Genomic DNA, 18,560 nt, shown 5'->3' with positions numbered 1-18,560 from the left:
AGTTTGAAAAAATAACACTCGTATAGGTATTATATATATACATGTCTGTGTTTTGCTGTCATATTTTGTCGATCGAATACTCGGTTCTAAAACGCCATATCATTGGCCAACACAATGAGAACAACCAACCAGATGACGCGTTATAAAATTAAAATGGTATACATGTGTAGATGAAACACCGAATGTCATATAGCGAGAAAGTCAAATTTAATTGAATATTAAAGTTATTAGCCGAGCAGGAGACCGGTTAGTTGTGTAATCACGTTGCTTTTACTGTCTTTTAACGAATCCAGTTGGATTTTGTCGGCAACTGCATGGGAACATGTGTGTTTTCGATGAAAAAGGTCACGTCCAGTGTTCCACAATCTTTCAGCAATAGGCATATAGTGCGTTTTATACCTTGTATATATATAATACCTATACGAGGGTTATTTTTTCAAACTGTGTATTTTTGTCAATATTTGTGTTGAAAAGTCAAACCATACACAATAGGTGTACATTTAACAATCTGGAACCCCTGGGGTAAGCTCGGGGGGGGGGGGAAGTCCCGGTGGGGGGGGGGGCAAAATTATGATACTGCTGCCTTTGAATGTTCTCAAAAGAAAAAAAATTATGTTAAGTAAAGATACAATATAATCGAATTTATCATATGGTTGTTGAACGTGTAGCCACCGCATAAACAATGAACACAGACACTGTCTAGTTCAATTGCCATGCGATGTTATACAGTCCGAACTTCATAAACTAGTAATATCTGGTTTCCCGCTTATTGTGCTAACTCACGTTCGCACTCAGACCAACTAGAGCGTTTGTTGAAAAGTTTAAGAGTTAATAGCAGAAGAGATTGTATCTTTTATAAACAGGCGTTAAATATTTAATTCGAATTGACTGTGATGTGCTCGCATGTGCTATTGCAACTAACCGAGGTTCCACATCGTCATTAACATCGAGTCATCACATTAGAAGATAGTGAAAGTGGAGTCAGAGAGTAAATAAAAGCTGTTTCAACACTGCGATATTTATACCTGTGTGAACGCTACGTTACTTAAAGCTGCATGTTAAGTGTAAAGTTAAAAGCGTGTTTTTGCAAACTAAGCAAAGTATGAGTATATAATTAAATGACATTTTATTAAAAAGAAAGCTTGAAATATTAGAATTGTGTGCAAATATCGGGTTACTGTCGAATGTGATATGAATTGACTGCTTTACTCGCTATATACGTCGGATGAAAGCTTTAGATTGAACATTATTTCTTAGCGTTACGATAAATTGTAACTTAATACATGGATTAAAATTATTCGAAATCTGCGACGAATAGTTAAAATGTAAACATGGGTGTATAACAGACTTCATATGTAAGAAACTTTTGCATAATGAATGTAAACCCTATTGTCGGTATAATTATAAAAGATCATACATACCAGCGGCCAGAGTATTTGATCTTATAATTAATATTAAAGTGATATTATGGGCATCTAACAGTAAATGCTATGTTTATAGGTGTCTATTGCAACCCTTGTTTATTTGTGGTGTTTTCACTTCATATACATATTATATTTGTTAAAGCAGCATCAACATACTAAAACAATATCCCGGAAATACAAAAAATAATGCATTTGAATATCAACCGTACTTACGTTTTTTGACAACTGATGACATATATGAATCGATGTACGATGTGAGTCTAAATGTAGTTTTCATGCAGATTCGTTCATACGACACAAAGACACAATTTTGTTTTACGGATCATTTCGGCTTAGAGGACTGGGTGAGTCATGTAAAATATCGAATATAATATATATTTTTTTATAAACAACTGGTAGCAAGATGAGTTGTAGATAATTTGTCAGTTACCGCCTTTTACTAACTATTTTGACTTGTTAATTCTTTTCAGCTCAATTCAACAGTGAAAAATGTCCATCATATCACTTTAAATAAAGCGAAAAACAACAAACAAAAGTCGACCCATTTCATAACAAAAATGTTACGATATTGGATGCCATTTCCATGATCAACATGTTTGTCGTAGATACCCGATCCAATAACAACCATTTAGTATAAAAAAAGAGTCAAATTTTGTATAAGATGAGATTCGGCTAGCATATACATCGGAGTCATTTAATTGTTAATCGCGGGGCGGGCCCGTAAGGGTCTGCCGCCCGCCGTATTTACGATCTCGAAAGTTATTGAATGTATCTGATTTATTTGAATATTTTGAGGACTTGTTAATTAGCACAATATAATCTCAATTAACACTTCATCGGACATGTGTATGCTTTGTCATCCCTTCGAATTGAGTTATACAATATATCCGTTCCGGTCTGCAATAAAGTCAAAAGTAATATCCTTCTAAGTAATGGTTGCAGGCGTTATTTTACTCGCTTTACACGTGCACAGACGGATTTGTTAAACATATAGGTGGCAACTGTTGAGTTTTTTTATCTAATAAAGTTCACAAATATCGGCTGTATCGCCGGTCCAAAAACAATTTGATTTATACTAATATTCAGTTGTTAAATCATTCCGCATAGGTGTTACAGAGCGAAGACTATGCGCATAATGAACTCGTGTTAATTATTCTACATCGTTTTCATGTAAACGAAATATCGATTCATAAAGTACGAGCAAAATACATTATTCAACCTTCAAGTTGTTGTAGAGAATTTTTGTGATCACATGCCTTCCAGAAATCAACACCTGCAATGCGTTTTCTAATCGGATCATCCCAAGCGTGCAATGAAACCGTTCTGCTTCACAATATGATATGATTATTATATTGTTGACACGCAGTTTATAGAATATACATGGTTGCTGTTTTATGATAACATATTAATATTGGGTAAGTATGATATCGGAAAGCCGAGTCTTCCTCGTCAAAAAATAATATGTTATCATAAAACATTAACCATGGCATTCTCTATTTGTCAGGTTTTAGCGATTTTTAGTTTCATTTTTGCTCATTGCACTAACCACATATCAGAATGGAGGCATTTTGTGTTACACAATGTTTATACAAATGAATCTGAAAGAAATCTCAATCGATTAAAATGAAGTGAATCTTTAAATAATAACTCTTGTTACGGACAGGACGTGTGGATCGTTTGAATGGCTCAAGAAACATTCCCGCTGACAGCAGACGAAAAATTGGCAACGGAAGCAACAGCGCTTACATCAGTGACTCAGGATGTTGAAGAAGCAACGGAACCAGTTAAAGTGAAAGTAAAGGCCCGCGAAGTTTGGGCGAAAAAGATTGACTTCCTGTTTGCGTTAATCGGATTCTCTGTCGGCCTCGGAAATGTTTGGCGGTTTCCGTTCCTGTGCTACAAAAATGGTGGAGGTAATAACATGCAATTTATGCTACCATGCAATAACTTGTATATGCAACGTCAACCACGAATGACGAAAAAAAGTTCTAAAATACCGTACTTTTTTACAATTATTAGTTTATATTGATTAAAATATCACGACTTGTATATTACATTACTTGAAAAAAAAGTTCATATTTTCAGTGTATTCGGTAATAAAATTTCGCGATGTGAAATCGAAATTACATCGCGAAATTAGGTGACATAACGATATACATACTATAAATAACGCAAGTAGATTGATCATTTGATATATAAAATATATATAATTCACTACGCATGCACAATTTGCATTCCTGGGTTAACCACGTGACGATGATGATCAATCTACTTGCGTTAATTTTAGTTAATTTGTAGTTACCTCGTACCTGTACCCATAAAAATTTATTACCGAATATACTAGAAATATGAAAACTTAACAACTTTTTTTAAGTAATGTAATATACCAGTCGTAATATTTTAATCAATATAATCTTATAATTGTAAAAAAAAAACACGGTATTTTAGAACTTTTCTTTTTTCGTCATTCGTGGTTGACGGTACCTTTTAGTTAAGCATATAAGAATATGTGACGAACAGGTACATGTATTACATATAAAAACATTCTTAATTTTGAGTCCGCCAGTGCACTGCAATATTAAAAATAAACATATTATTTAGCACATACTATGCACAAATATTGGATGTTATGATGCTAATGGCCATTTCTTTCTTGCCTAAAGGTACTTTTATGATTCCGTTGTTCATCGTCATAAATCTGCTATACGCACCTTCTTGCTTATTCTTTATTTCATAACCATGTTTCTATTGATTCGTTCGGCGTGTTTCCGTATTTCAACGCCGGTTTTCGGTTATATGAGTCGTGATCTGAGAAAACTGGGCATAATGCATGTGCGTAAAGTGTCGTCCCAGATTAGCCTGTGCAGTCCGCACCGGCTAATCAGGGACGACACTTTCCGCTTTTATGACATTTTTCGTTTAAATGAAGTATTTTCTTAGAAAAAATCTACTTTAGGCGGAAAGTGTCGTCCCTGATTAGCCTGTTCTGACTGCACATGCTAATTTGGGAGTTTTTTCAGAACATGACTCATATATATATTTGTCTTATTTCCTATTTCGCCATTCCTCTTTCAGGCGCCTTCCTGATTCCGTATTTCATAGCCGTGTTTCTGGGTGGTATCCCATCATTCTTCTTGGAGGTGTCGCTTGGTCAGTTTATGTCCGAGGGAGGAATCGGCGTCTGGAAAATTGCACCTTTGTTTCAAGGTACTTTCGTAAGCTGGTAGCTTTTTAGTTCATTTTGTACTTAAATATGGTCACATAAAATGTATGATGGTAATCGTTTCCCATTTAAATGATTTAACTGTGAACATTAACAAACGCTTAAAAGAAATATTATTTGCGATTTTATGTATTTTTATTTAATTATCATGTATTAAGATCGTTTAACATATAGCATGTTTGGGCGAGAAATAACTTTAACATACATTAACATGCATTGAAGGATTTCAACAAAACTTTGCACACATCTTGACCTACATCGGGCGATGTGTTAAATACAAAAACCAGATAGCTCTATTTAAGATCAAGGTCATACTTCAATGTCAAAGGTTGGAACATAACATTTTAATTCTGAAATATAAATTTTCATGCTATATATTCCTCATGTATCAACGATTTTAAAATAACTTGGTTGAATTGTTACCGTAAATTTGACCGCGTTGGCATGAACCGGCCTTCATGTGTTGATTATCGTTGCTAAAAGTAAAACACATTTGGTTTAAAATGCACCTGATATTTATGCATTTCGAAAATAAGCATTACAAACAAAATGTGATTTAGTGTAAAGCATGGGCTTGAAGCAGTAAAGACTTAAAAAATAAAGCAGTTACCAAGATTTAAAAAAAGAATACTTACGAGTTTGAACATGCATGCTCTTGCATCCAACACTGATATTGCCATTAAAAGGTTATGGATGAATAATTATGTAATAAAAAGTGTTAGATGTAAAGTTAAATTCAACTTGAGTATACTTTTTAACATTAAAGTTTTAATAATATGTATTCAAGATTTAAGTCTAAGAATACATTGGTAACTTAGCTATGCGGTTGCATGCATATCAAGTCAACGTACGACGAACTGGCAGTTTCTTTTGCAAAAACAAATTGAAAATGTATGCAGGCTTATTACGACAATGCAGGTATCGGTTACGCAAGCGCAGTCATCGTCTTTATCCTTAACTGCGAGTACAACATTATCCTCACCTGGGCCTATTACTACCTCTTCGCATCCTTCACCTCCGTGTTGCCATGGTCAAACTGCGACAACGAGTGGAATACGGAAACGTGTCACGTTGACCACCGGAAAATCACGAATATGATCGGAAATATAACGAACTATTTGAACATCACTGCAGTAAATGTCAACGCCTCCTTAGTCGATCTTGGTATCACCGGCCTCCCCACGGCTCTGACGAACGAGACGCAAGTGCATATTAACGACCCGGTCACGGAATTCTGGGAGTAAGTAGCATTCGTTAGCTGTTTTGTGCTTGTTCTGTTTTTAAATATGTACACATAGATTAGACATGAGTAAATGCCCAGCAATGTCCTTTTTATTATTACGTGTAGAGTGAAAAAAATAGGAAATGGTGATGATTGTAAATGTTCTATGCCCCCGCCCCCACCCCTTCACCGACATTATGATGCCGACAGCAAATAGGGGTTACTCTGTCCGTCCGTGACAGGTCCAGTAAGTTTACCGATTCGTCTTGCAGTGTCGCCTGCAAAACTAGGATATGTATGTAATTGTTGCTTAGGTTCATACCCTATCCACCCATTTCACAAAACCTTAAATTGCCTTTGACTTAATTTGAACATAAATATTTCTTGCTTAGCCGACACTGATGTTTTGAGTTTATCAAACATAGGTTTACGTTAAGTAGGTGTTGTTTTCTGTTATACATAAATAAATATTCTCACAACCGTTCAAGAATTTGCAATGTTAATTGTTCGTTGAGGTAAATCACTGGTTTATGTTACGAATGCGACTCTCCCGGAATGTGAACCAAACTAGGACAGCTATTAACTGTAATCGGAGAGCAGTATGCACACTTTGTCTTAGATCCAGGCGGATCACATGTGAAATATATAGCTACAGCAGATAAGTAAAACAGTACAAGTTTTAATCTTAGTATTGTAAACAAACGCATCCATTATTGTTCTTCCATGGAGACACTGCCTTAAAAAAATTAACATGAAGTGTTGCTATGACAACTGATCGCATGTTTGCAGACGGAAGGTGTTGGGTCTCTCATCCGGCATCGACGAGCCCGGTGTTGTTAAATGGGACCTGTGCTTGTGCCTGCTGTTAGCCTGGGTGATCGTGTACTTTTGCATCTGGAAGGGAATCAGATCGAGCGGCAAGGTACGTGCAAGTGATTGGCCCCTGGCCAGCCAATCAAATTATTTAATAAATCAAATCAAATAGTACTTCAAATATACAATTGGAGCTGATATAGATGTGCTTGAACAGGGTGGTTTACATGGGTTTACACACGGGCTGGACAGAATGGAAACACACCGTTATAAAAATTATGTTTTTGCAAGTATCTCTTGTTATTGCAATTCATTTGCAAAAATATCTTTAGTGCATAAAAGACAACTTTTCTTGCAGTTTGTGCCGATACTTAAAGGCGTAAGAATAAATCCTTCAATACGTCTGAAATCGGTGACAAAATTTCAGGTTGCATGAAGCATTACCGAATAAATGAATGCAGTACACATAGAATTTTTGAACAAGAACACAGGCTTATTAAATAAAGTAAGTCTGATGTATTGCCATAAGCAGCATAAAAATCTGTCTTTTATTAACTAGTTGTAATTCTTAAGAAAAATTGATTTAAAAGATTATTCGAAAAAGCACCATCTACCGGTACCCACAAAGTCACTTGATTCTGCAACCTGTGAGTGTACACACCAAATTACTTTATCAGACCAATATGAATGTTTAATTTTATATTTCAATCAAACACAAATGCTTAATTTGCGACTAAAATTATTAAATTAAACTTCGTATTATTATACATGTCATCAAAATAACATGAAATCTTTAACAGAAGTGTATCATTCTTTAGGTTTTTAGTTAAGTTTTCTGTTTGTCAGTCAGTCTCTCTGACTGAATGCTGCTACTTTTTTCGACAAACATACAGCTCACATGCATTATTCATTATAATATGAAGATGTGCATGTGTAATTTATATTATCTCACTTGAAAAGGTGCTAAATTTGCGCCACTTAAAGGGGCCTTTTCACAGATTTTGGCATATTTTGAAGTGTGTCATTAAATGCTTTATATTGATATATGTAAACATTGGATCTTTAAAGCTCCAGTAAAAATCAAGAATAAAATTAAAAAAAGGAAAAAAAGTAGCCGATACCAGGGCTCGAACCAGTGAACCCCGGAGTCCTGGAATTAGTCTGAAGTAAAAACGCATTAGCCCTCTCGGCTATTCCGCCGGGTATACACAAGTTCAGTATTTTATACCTTATATAAGCAATCTTCGTAGTTTCGTAAATTTAAACGACAACAACAGAACTCTCCAAATTATTCAATCGTTTCGCGTTGCAACGCTTTATAATTTTTAGGTTTTCAAATCGTCAAAAGATACATATAATGGCTATATTGGACTATGGTAAATGTTCAGTAATACTGTTTCCTCACAAATATCATAACTAAAACGAAAATTTGCGAATCTGATACAACTTTTTTCAATTTTGCCAATTTACCAAACCGTGAAAAGATCCCTTTAAAGCAACTTAGAATTTCGATAACACGTTTATTACAACTTGATGCAAATTAAGAAGTTCGGCGTCGTGCCGTTGGGAAGCCTGATAATTGTAACCATTGTTACTAGCTCTAATAATATTATCGGGGATAAACACTTAAAAACATTTTTGCTTCTGATATAAATAATAAATATTCAGTAACACGTTTCAACGTCAAACATTTTTAAAATCGTCACGTCCTGTCCCGGGCCTTGCTTTCCGAAAAGCGATAATAACCAGTTTATTTGAATGTAATGATTACTATTAATGCATGGACAAATGTTTGAACGTGTTGCATAATAATATTGAGCTTTACGAATAAATGTGCAACGCTATGTAATAAGTATGTACTAGCGTTCGGTACTTTCATTCAAGTTAGACAGTGAAATGACTTTGCCATTATCAGCCAGTTCATGCAGAGTACGTAAGCTGCACTATTAACAAAAATATAGGAAATATCCGCAAAAAAAATTATCCCATAAAGAACATTTTAGGCGCACATTTATTTGATTTTTTTTAATTCATCTCGACGTCATTACAAACTACGACTGTTATAAGCAAAAAAAAACAGCGCTTCTGTGAAGCAATATATATTTTTGTATTGTTAACATATTTTCAGTCTGTTTACAAAATAATTGAACATAGAATAGAAGGGTAATCAACAAGTTATGTGTTGGGTTTTTTTATTGATCGCCACGAAACATTTGAGCTCTCGGAATTTGCCATGGACAAATTGTACCGCGTCGTGCGAAATGGGTCTTGTGCCTTATGCGGCAGGCGTAGCTCCAATCCTGCCTGCGCATCCGCGCACAGGTACCAAGAAACTTCGTGCGACTTTTAAGTGGACAGTGCAGGCTGATATCAAGCTGCTCGTGCCGCATATGACATAAGAGCCATTTTAACATGATGCTGTTAACACTCCCTTCTTTGCCTATCTTCTAGGTGATGTATTTCACCGCCACGAGTCCGTACGTGTTCATGTTCATCCTCTTGATCCGGGGACTGACGCTAGAGGGCGCAATGGACGGCATCAAGTTCTATCTGATCCCAGATTTCTCGAGGCTGACAGACCCACAGGTAAGTGTGTACGAATGAGCATCGCTGTGTCAACACGGGACTACATGAATGTGCGTAAAGTGTCGTCCCAGTTTGCCTGTGCAGTCCGCCCAGGCTAATCACGGACGACACTGCCGCTTTTATGGTAAGTTTCAATTAACGAAAGACTCTTTATAGCGAAATCCAATTGAAGCGGATATTGTCGTTCCTGATTAGCCTGTGTAGACTGCACTGGGACGACACTTTACGCAGATGCACGTAGACCCGTTTTACCAGAGCGCGACGCTCTAATGATTTAACAGAGTTTGGTGAACCACTTGATTCAGATGAAGTTACGTTTAAGGCTGCGTCGAATGACATTTAGGATTGACTGTATGCTTTTGTGTTTTAAATGAACTCAGTAATTGATTTTATGGATAAGTACAGCTTTAAGATACCAAACCTCCGCTATCTGGTGATATATTTATTTGCAAGCTTTTTTCACACCTCTTTCACACCTCTTATGTTGAACGCATCAACGCATGTTTTCAAATTAAAAAGCCTAGGCAACCGACCAGAGTAGATACATATATGCTTCCATGGTGGAATATTCTTTTGCGTCTGGTTCAAGGTGTGGGTCGACGCCGGGACACAGATCTTCTTTTCCTACTCTATTTCATTGGGGACGCTGACCGCGCTGGGAAGTTACAACCGGTTTAATCACAATTCTTTCAGGTAAATGCCAACGAAACAACGCCTGAATTTATAGAAATTCGATGGAAAGTCGAACTCTAGTTTTCCCGAACATTCTCGAATTCAAATTCCAGAATGCCCGTTCATTCATTTGTTTTGATCGTCCGTACTCTCGCTCAGTCATGTCTCATGTCAGCCATGCGTTTCATGTGTACGTCGGGAAACACTGATCATGCTTCTTCCATATTTTACTTCACTGACAACACTACTAGTAATAGTCCATTTGGAGAATAGGTGCATATTAACTTTATGTTAGGATTTGTATAAATATGGATAAATATAGTCTCAAATATATGTTTTGTGTTAATAAAATTTTACTTTGCAATCTGTTTCTAATATGTACATTAGTATAATTGCAATGAAACTGCTTGGGATCCTCGGAATGATTGTTCAAGACCCGTATTCACCATAAGGCTAACAACAAAGAAAAAAGAATAATCTTTAAATGTGTCTTGTTCTGAGAAAAATGGGCTTAATGCATGTGCATTAAGTATCGTCCTAGATTAGTCTGTGCTGTCCACACAGGCTAATCAGGGACGACACTTTCCGCTTTTATGGTATTTTTAGTTTCAAGAAAGCCCCTCCTTACCGAAAATCAAGTAAAGGCGGAATGTGTCGCCCCTGATTGGACTGTGCGGACTGCACAGGCTAATCTGGGATGACACTTTACGCACATGCATTAAGCCCTGTTTTCTCAGAGCAATGATAGTTTACAATACTTGCTTACATTTGGAGCCTGATTTGCTATTAACCAACTCTAGTTTCCTAATGCTTCATTTGAAACATTGTGTTAATGACATACGCGCCAGTGGTAGCCTGCATAAATGAAAAACCTTAAGCAAAGTTCTTAGGTCTAAGTCTACTCTTTATTCTTAATTCTAACAGTAGATTGGTGAAAAGTGGCCCTGATTTTGGATTACAGTGTATTGTGTATCGCTCCTATCGGTACCTATATAGGTAACTTTAGTTAATATAAACGAACAATATTTGGTAATACCATTTCTTTGTTATGTGTGAATAAAAGTAAAGCTCAGCTTGACCGATTCACGCACTTTCCCGACCAAGGAAAATTGAGCCCCGTTTTGTTAAGATTTGGCTAAATGCATGTACATAAAGTATCGACGCCACTTTCCTTATAAAGTTGATTTTCGTTTATACGTAAACTTCTATAAAAGCGGAAAATGTCGTCCCTGATTAGCCTGTGCGGACTGCATGAGCTAATCTGGAACGACTCTTAAAGCACATGCATTTAGCCGATTTGCCCCAGAACGAGCCTCATTTTTTCATCACTGCATGGGGTACATTCCAGGGACGCGCTGCTGTTTGCCGGCGTAAACACGTTCACCAGTCTTCTTGCCGGCCTCGTCATCTTCAGCATCCTCGGCTTCATGGCCGTGAGGCAGGGTGTATCAGTCGCTGACGTAGCAGAATCAGGTATGCAGTCATATGACGTATGGTGTTCTCGTCTACACACGAACTATTTACATATATATGTCATTTTAAGCAAGCTTGGACAGGGTTATTAGTTGATAATATACCATTGTCAGGTATGGCGTCATTTAACTCGTTCAGCGCTGGAACAGAATTTTAAAGGCCTTTGCAAACAGTTTGGATCCAGATGAGACGCCACAGAACGTGGCGTCTGATCAGGATCCATACTGTTTGCTATTCTGATAGTATTCTTTGAAAACAAATCGAAGAAAATGCTAATTTTAGAAATTCAGCAGACGACATTTTAGCAGACGACAAATTTCCCAGCATGCAAAGGGTTAACTGTTCGTTCATATCCATACATACGTCGTCTTCAGAACTATGTTGAGTTAATATACGTCGATATAAATGTTTTTATCCAGGGGTCAACGAAGTTAAAAGTGGCCGATTTAGCAACAGATCTATCTTAGCGAATCTTATCTATACTTAAGATTTCATTTGCGATGTAATGCTGTTTTTTTTCACATAATGTTCCACTTCATTGGTTCTGCAGAGTTGTTGTTACAAAGACAAAAATTAAAGGAGGAGAATTTATTTTCGATTTGTTCTAATATAAAGGAAACAGTATTCATTCTAAGCACGGAATAAATAAATATTGTAAAATTGTGTCCAAAACAATCAACAAAACGAACGACATATAAATTGTCAATATCAACACTTTTTACAAAGATTTTTACCACACTTGACCGAAATGCAGCAGCTTATAGACAACAAATCAGCTCATTGACATCAAACCATTAACTTCTTGACAGAAGCATTATGACCAACTTGCATCAATATAGAGTCAAAATATTGATAACACATGTAGCCGGACATTGACAGGCCACAAAAGCTCACCAAGATCACTTCATGCACATTTGAGCATAAAACAGCAGCTACATAAAAAATATTATTTGTTGTCTATACACTGCTGCATTTCGGTCCTGTTGTGGGGAAGCGTGTACAGTGTCATGAACTTCCTGTGCCTCAACAGGTTGTTCATGTATAAGCACCTGCTGATCTTTGCAAAAGTTATGCAGGCGCATGCATGCAGAAACTGCTTGACAGGTCTTGTCTGCTCGCATGTATAAACATTCCAGTTTTATGTAGACACCTGTCAGTCAGTGGGGAATAAAAATCAATGTTACCCACGGTTTTAATTACAATTCCCAATTTATTATTAATGCTTGTAATGCATTTTATTTCATTGAAACACATCTTCCGATATTTATTATATTTAGGACTAAAATGGATACAAAAATGAATTAATAAAACAAAATTTGCATTTTAATCTCTGTCACATGTTTATCAACATGTGTTCAAGTGTATATGTAAGCAACTTTAAAATATGTATCAAATGTTTTTAACAAGATGTGTCTCCACTGATGCCCCACGACATGTTTGGATACACAAACAAGTCCATCAGTCGTTAAAAGAGTTTTGTTCGCACATACAAAATCCGTTAACATGCTTTTAACTTAAAAAAAAAATAAAACAGTTAATTACACATTTTTTACAACTACAAATTATTCTTAAAGATCAATGGCAAATGTAGATCATGCAGCAGACAAAGTTTATGCAAACTCTATCAACATATGTATGTAAAGATAGAGAGGACAGATAGGTGCAATGCTTAGGTCTTCCCAATTTGTACATTTACTTAATTGTTATTATTATTATTTGCGTGGCACTGAAGTGCGGCGACTAGTATGTAATACGTTTTTTTTCGCTTATGGGAGGAGAAGTTATTTTACGAATCAATGTATATATTTTTGTTGTCAGAATATCTCGCATAGTGGTGATTTTTTGTGTAAATTAGTGTAAATAAGTACTGCATTTGTGCCTATTACATTTACTACAACATTTATTGCCAATAATGCAAAGCTAATTCTTTTAATTAATAACTGATCACAGGGACTGGGCAATAATAAAAGATCACAGGGACTGGACAAATACGCGAACCGGTGACACTTTCTGGTTTTGTATAAAAACAAAACTTCTTTGTTCCACTATCCTAGCAACCACCTAGTTACTAATAAAGGCGCTATAGAGCGCGAAGCGCGACACGTATTATTAATTGTAATAATGAGTCTTGATAAAGGAAGCAGCCGCTTATCAATGAGGAGCACCATCACAGCACTCCAGTCTCATTACTATCAAGTCCTTCTACAGTTTTTTTTAAAAACCACATATAGAAGGCCGCAGGCCTGATCTGTATCTTGCCAGTGGTATGGATACTTTGGTATGGACCTTTAAACCCGCTCGCTATCCAGCGTTTAAACTTCCGGGTTTACATTTAAACCGACTATAAATAGCTTATTAATATCTTAGAAGGTGATTTTTCAAGCGGTTCAAAAGGGTAGTGGTTACACGCTCACTTCACATGTGAGAGGCCCAAGGTTCGAGCCCCAGTAGAATCAAATTATTTTATTTTTGTTCTATGTTAACGTTTTGTTTTGATGTAGACATTTTAGTTTAAATAAATATGCTGTTTTATTGTAACCATTTTTGTTTTATTATGCCCATGAAATATATGTGAGAGAGGGTTGGGGGGTTCGTTAACACATTAAAACTTGTACGGTGTGTTCATATCAATGAGTACTCAACCCCTATCGTAAATGAACAACGTAAGAATAAGTTCAGAATCATCTCCCCTTGAAGTTGAGAAAAATATGAAATTACGCTTACAAGACGAAGCAGATTTTTTAAAGCCTACACAGTTCTGTTCCATTAATGAAAACTGCACACGGATGTCAGTAAAAAAAGGAAATCAATGTAAATAAAATTAACTATGAAATATTTGGTGGTTACAACACAAAATCATAGATAATGGTAATTTGGGAGTTATAACACAACATCATAGATAATGGTTATTTGGGCGTTATAACACAAAATCATAGATAATGGTTATACCAGTATCTTTTTCTATTTTGTTTAAAATAATTGGCCAATATATTAATATTTACAGTAGAAAAAAATCGGTCCATGTAACTTCATTGAGTGCCTTTGACTCTGAAATTCCCGACGCCCTTTGATGCTTTGCATCAATACTTATCTTGAAATGTAGATGTTATGTTATCTGATAGGGATTTGACGGCCGGGCGGGTGGGCGAGCGCTATACAACAATGGATTTCCGGTCTTAAACTTGTTTGCAGTGACCAATCTTTATGAAACGTTGGATAAAGCAAAATTGCTTGGATATCAAGCTACGGATTGTATTTGGGATGGTTCGGATCTAGGTCAATGCCACTTTTATTTAAAATATACAACCAGTTTTCGCTAAATAACTTGAATTTAGGTAGAACTATTGCATTGAATTGTTGTGGATATTGCTTTAACAAAGACCTAGCATGGGCCGACATATTTGACCAGAATTGGGTCAATGGCAAGGTCACTGTTACTTAAAATAGAAAAATTAACAAACAGGTGTTTACGGATTAATATATTTAGTGTGCATTGACAAACCTTGATGAAACTTAGGATATAACAAAGCTAAGTAAAATATATTAATTGTAAAAACATTGGAAACCGGTTTCGTGGCACGGAAGCGTTTCTTATTTATTATGTTACCACCTTTACACATATAGAGGATATCAGTCACCACGGCTTTACTGCTTGACTTTTAGGTCCTGGCCTGGCGTTCATAGCCTACCCGGAAGCTGTGTCGCAGATGCCGGTGGCGCCATTGTGGTCGGCGCTGTTCTTTACCATGATCATCCTGCTGGGACTGGATAGTCAAGTAACTTATATGCTTCTATCTTTTTATGCGTAAATAATATTAGATTTTTATGTTTCTACATAAATAAGCACATGCACTGTTTTTAAAGATCATCGTCGTAGATTTGCTCAATGTAAGTAAATATTTTAGCCTTGCTCCGAGAAACGGCGCCTTATGCATGTGCGTAAAGTGTCATCCCAGAAAAGTCTGTGCATTCCGCCATAGTAGGAGTTTCGCTAAGAAGAAACATCTTTAAACGATAAATACCATACAAGCGGAAATTTTCGTCTCATATCTGGTACGACACTTTACGCACATACCTTAAGCCCCGTTTTTCCAGAGCGAGACTCGAGTATTACTGTCATTAGTGCCAATTCAGAGAGCTGACCTCACACTATCCGAGAGCGATTTACCTAAAATTGCCACTGTCACGTGTGAAATTCACCAGAAGCAAACTCTATAAAAATGCTTGATTTCCATGAAGTTATATATCGTTTCAGTTTGTTGGCGTGGAAGGTTTCATCACGTTCATGGTTGACCTGTACCCGGATGTGTTCCGAAAAGGTCATCGAAGGGAAATTCTCATCGGGATCGTGTGTGCAATCTCCTTTCTTATCGGTCTCTCCATGGTGTCTCAGGTAACAATTCAGTTTCCCATTCGATGCTGTGTGGGGGACCCTCGTAAATCATATTTTTATAAGTCCCCTACCGGTGAAACCGGAGGGGACTTATGGTTTTCGCTCTGTGCGTCTGTGAGTCTGTCTGTCACACTCTTCTGGATCCTGCGATAACTTTAAAAGTTCTTCATATTTTTCATGAAACTCGAAACATGGACAGATGGCAATATGGAGATTATGCTCGTCATTTCATTTCGTTTTTTCGTCAATAATTCTGATTGCTATGGCAACTAATAGACTAGAACTATTGCTGAAAATGGTGGATCCTACGATACCTTTAAAAGTTCTACCTCAAGAATTATGGTTGCTATGGCAACAAGTAAACTAGAAATATTTCTTTAAATGGTGGAGTTTCATCGTTAGGGGACTTTTAATGCTTGGTAACAGTCTTCTTTTCATTGTTCAGTTCAGATGTGCTTGAATAATTGTTATCTCTTATTTCTCGGTTATTATCTTTATAAAACGGGTTTATTTCCAAAACGACGCTACATGTCGTGATTCTTCATTATTTTGTGCAAACGATTAAAATCAGCAAACTACTCGCTGGTCTGTCAGTTTTCTGAAAGACCTGCGTGTGACTTATTTGTTTATCAATATATTTATTTACAATACGTATTTGCTCATATATCGGATTATGGTAAACTTGTTCTGGGCAAAGACGACTAAATGCACGTGCGTAAAGTGCCATGCTAGATTTGCCTGTGAAGTCGGCTTTTTTAAACGACACCACTTTCTGCTTTTATGAATATTTACGTTTAAAGCAAGTCTCTTCTTAACTAAAATCAACTTTAGTCGGAAAGTACCGTCCGTGATCAACCTACGCTGACTGCACAGGCACACCTGGGACGACATTTTACGCACGTGAATTAGGACCAATTTTCCCAAATTGAGGCTCATACTATTCTTGCACACATTTGTTTGTTAATGTACTTTTACTGTTTTGATTTACCATATATTTATTGAAAGAATATTATTTCTCATTGGTTTTGTAATAAATATTTCTATGATTTTTTGTTTATTCAATATTGCTTGCATATAAAAATAGATTACCGTACTAAACATAGGTATATGTAGGTAGGCGTGTGATATTATATGTGTTCATATTGTCAGAGCCCCGTTCTGAGAAAACGGTGATTACTGCATGTGCGTTTAGTTCATTTAGCATGTGCCTTCTGCATCGGCTATTCAGGGACGACACCATCCTCCTACACTGGATTTTCGTTTAAAAGATGCCCTCTTTAAACGAAAAATGCAAAAACGCGGTAATTGTCATCCCTGATAAGCCTTTGAGGACAGAACATGCTAATCTGGGATGACACTTAACGCACATGCATATAGCCCTGTTTTCTCAGAACAATGCATTTTAATAAACTTGTTATCCTCCCCCATCCAGGGAGGGATGTACGTATTTCAGTTGTTCGACTACTACTCGTCCAGTAGAATCGTGATGATTGTGGCCTTTTTCGAGTGCGTTGTCGTTTCGTATGTCTACGGTATGTATGCCTCTGAGGTTCTACCATCTATCTCAGGAGTTGTCGCCTCTATCATTAGCATACACCCAGGGCTTTTTTTCTTCTGTGACAATGGCCGTTTTTCACAATTTTGGGAAATTCGCGACTTAAATTTTCACAATTTCAAGAAGTTTTCGACTCAATTTTTCAGAATTTCAAGCAGTTCGCGACTCAAATTTTCAAAGTTTTATAAAGTTCGTGAATCATTTCACAATGTTGAACAGTTCGCGACTCATGTTTTCACAAAATGGGTTGGGGGCCAAGGCCGCTTAAGAAAAACAGCAACAAAACTGACACCACTTTACTTGGAGCTCAACAAAGCATTTTTAAACGGAAAATTATATTACTTAACGCACAGTATATCTCTTCGGAACACTAAATGAGTCGTTGGCTCTCGGGCGTCCTCCGTTATAGAATGTTGCCTGGTAAGGAAGCTTCAAATAACATCCCCTAAACCAATGAGCACTATTTCAGGAAAATTAATAGTAAAGATCGATTGGTGACCCTTGTTCACACTTGTTCGCGATATCTTTAATATATTTTAAGCGTGGAAAGTACAGATTCTTCATCTTTGAAACCAAATAACTTTGATGGTTGGTATGTGACATCAGATAGTGGTCCTCTTAAGGTTTGCTTAAGTTATGCATCTAAGATCGGAACTGGCAGCACTATTTGTCCTTTACCAAATGTTGTTTTTTTCAAATCATGTTCCTCGGGTCAAAATGTTCTTTAGAAAAAAACAATTAAAGATTACTCAAGTGTGAGAACTGGGTCCATTTTAGCCTTCTTGTTTACGGTGATTAAAGTGTCACAGGTGTAGACATTAAGAAGTATTTTTTACAGGCAAAAATAAATAAGTAAGATTCCTCTGTTCCGATTTCTCTTTGCCCTCTTAAAGCGGGTGAAATAAAAGAATGTGTGTTGTGGTGTTCTTCGTATCACTGCTTTGAATGCAATTATCGTTCTGAGGTAATTTCAACCGCTGTGTAAGGAGTACTTTCTGCTCCCAATATGCTGATTTTTGTTTTTACATGTCATTGATCCATTTCCTCACAGTTAGCGCCTTTTCTGTGTTCCGCTTTAATACACTGCACTCAAAAATGGACACACGAGTTCCAATGAAAGTTAAATAATTGTTGCTTCATTGTTTTCTCTTGTATTATTGTGTGTCTATTGATAAAATACATAACAAAACAGATCGGCG

The 18,560-nt window shown here is 36.6% G+C and overlaps 1 protein-coding gene across 6 annotated transcripts in view; it reads left to right on the top strand.

Annotated features, from left to right (window-relative positions):
* Positions 1 to 600: 600 nt before the first annotated feature.
* LOC127877365 (sodium- and chloride-dependent taurine transporter-like) overlaps positions 601 to 18,560 on the top strand; it is a 158,582-nt gene continuing 140,622 nt past the window's right edge. For 2 of the 6 annotated variants that reach the window (XM_052423121.1, XM_052423122.1), the window contains exons 1-11: positions 601 to 988; positions 3,088 to 3,337; positions 4,500 to 4,631; positions 5,566 to 5,887; positions 6,659 to 6,791; positions 9,134 to 9,268; positions 9,858 to 9,961; positions 11,289 to 11,413; positions 15,077 to 15,189; positions 15,669 to 15,806; positions 17,239 to 17,338. In XM_052423121.1, coding sequence (XP_052279081.1) covers positions 3,106 to 3,337; positions 4,500 to 4,631; positions 5,566 to 5,887; positions 6,659 to 6,791; positions 9,134 to 9,268; positions 9,858 to 9,961; positions 11,289 to 11,413; positions 15,077 to 15,189; positions 15,669 to 15,806; positions 17,239 to 17,338 — 1,534 coding nt within the window. In that variant the 5' untranslated portion in view covers positions 601 to 988; positions 3,088 to 3,105. Of the gene's footprint in view, positions 989 to 2,940; positions 3,338 to 4,499; positions 4,632 to 5,565; positions 5,888 to 6,658; positions 6,792 to 9,133; positions 9,269 to 9,857; positions 9,962 to 11,288; positions 11,414 to 15,076; positions 15,190 to 15,668; positions 15,807 to 17,238; positions 17,339 to 18,560 lie in introns of those variants that run through there. The other 4 variants (XM_052423120.1, XM_052423118.1, XM_052423117.1 and 1 more) reach the window with 4 other exon arrangements.

Source organism: Dreissena polymorpha, chromosome 4 (genome assembly GCF_020536995.1).
Source record: "Dreissena polymorpha isolate Duluth1 chromosome 4, UMN_Dpol_1.0, whole genome shotgun sequence".
Classification (NCBI taxonomy): domain Eukaryota; kingdom Metazoa; phylum Mollusca; class Bivalvia; order Myida; family Dreissenidae; genus Dreissena; species Dreissena polymorpha.
Note: the sequence above shows the minus strand (reverse complement) of the source record. Positions and strands in the feature narration are given on the sequence as shown.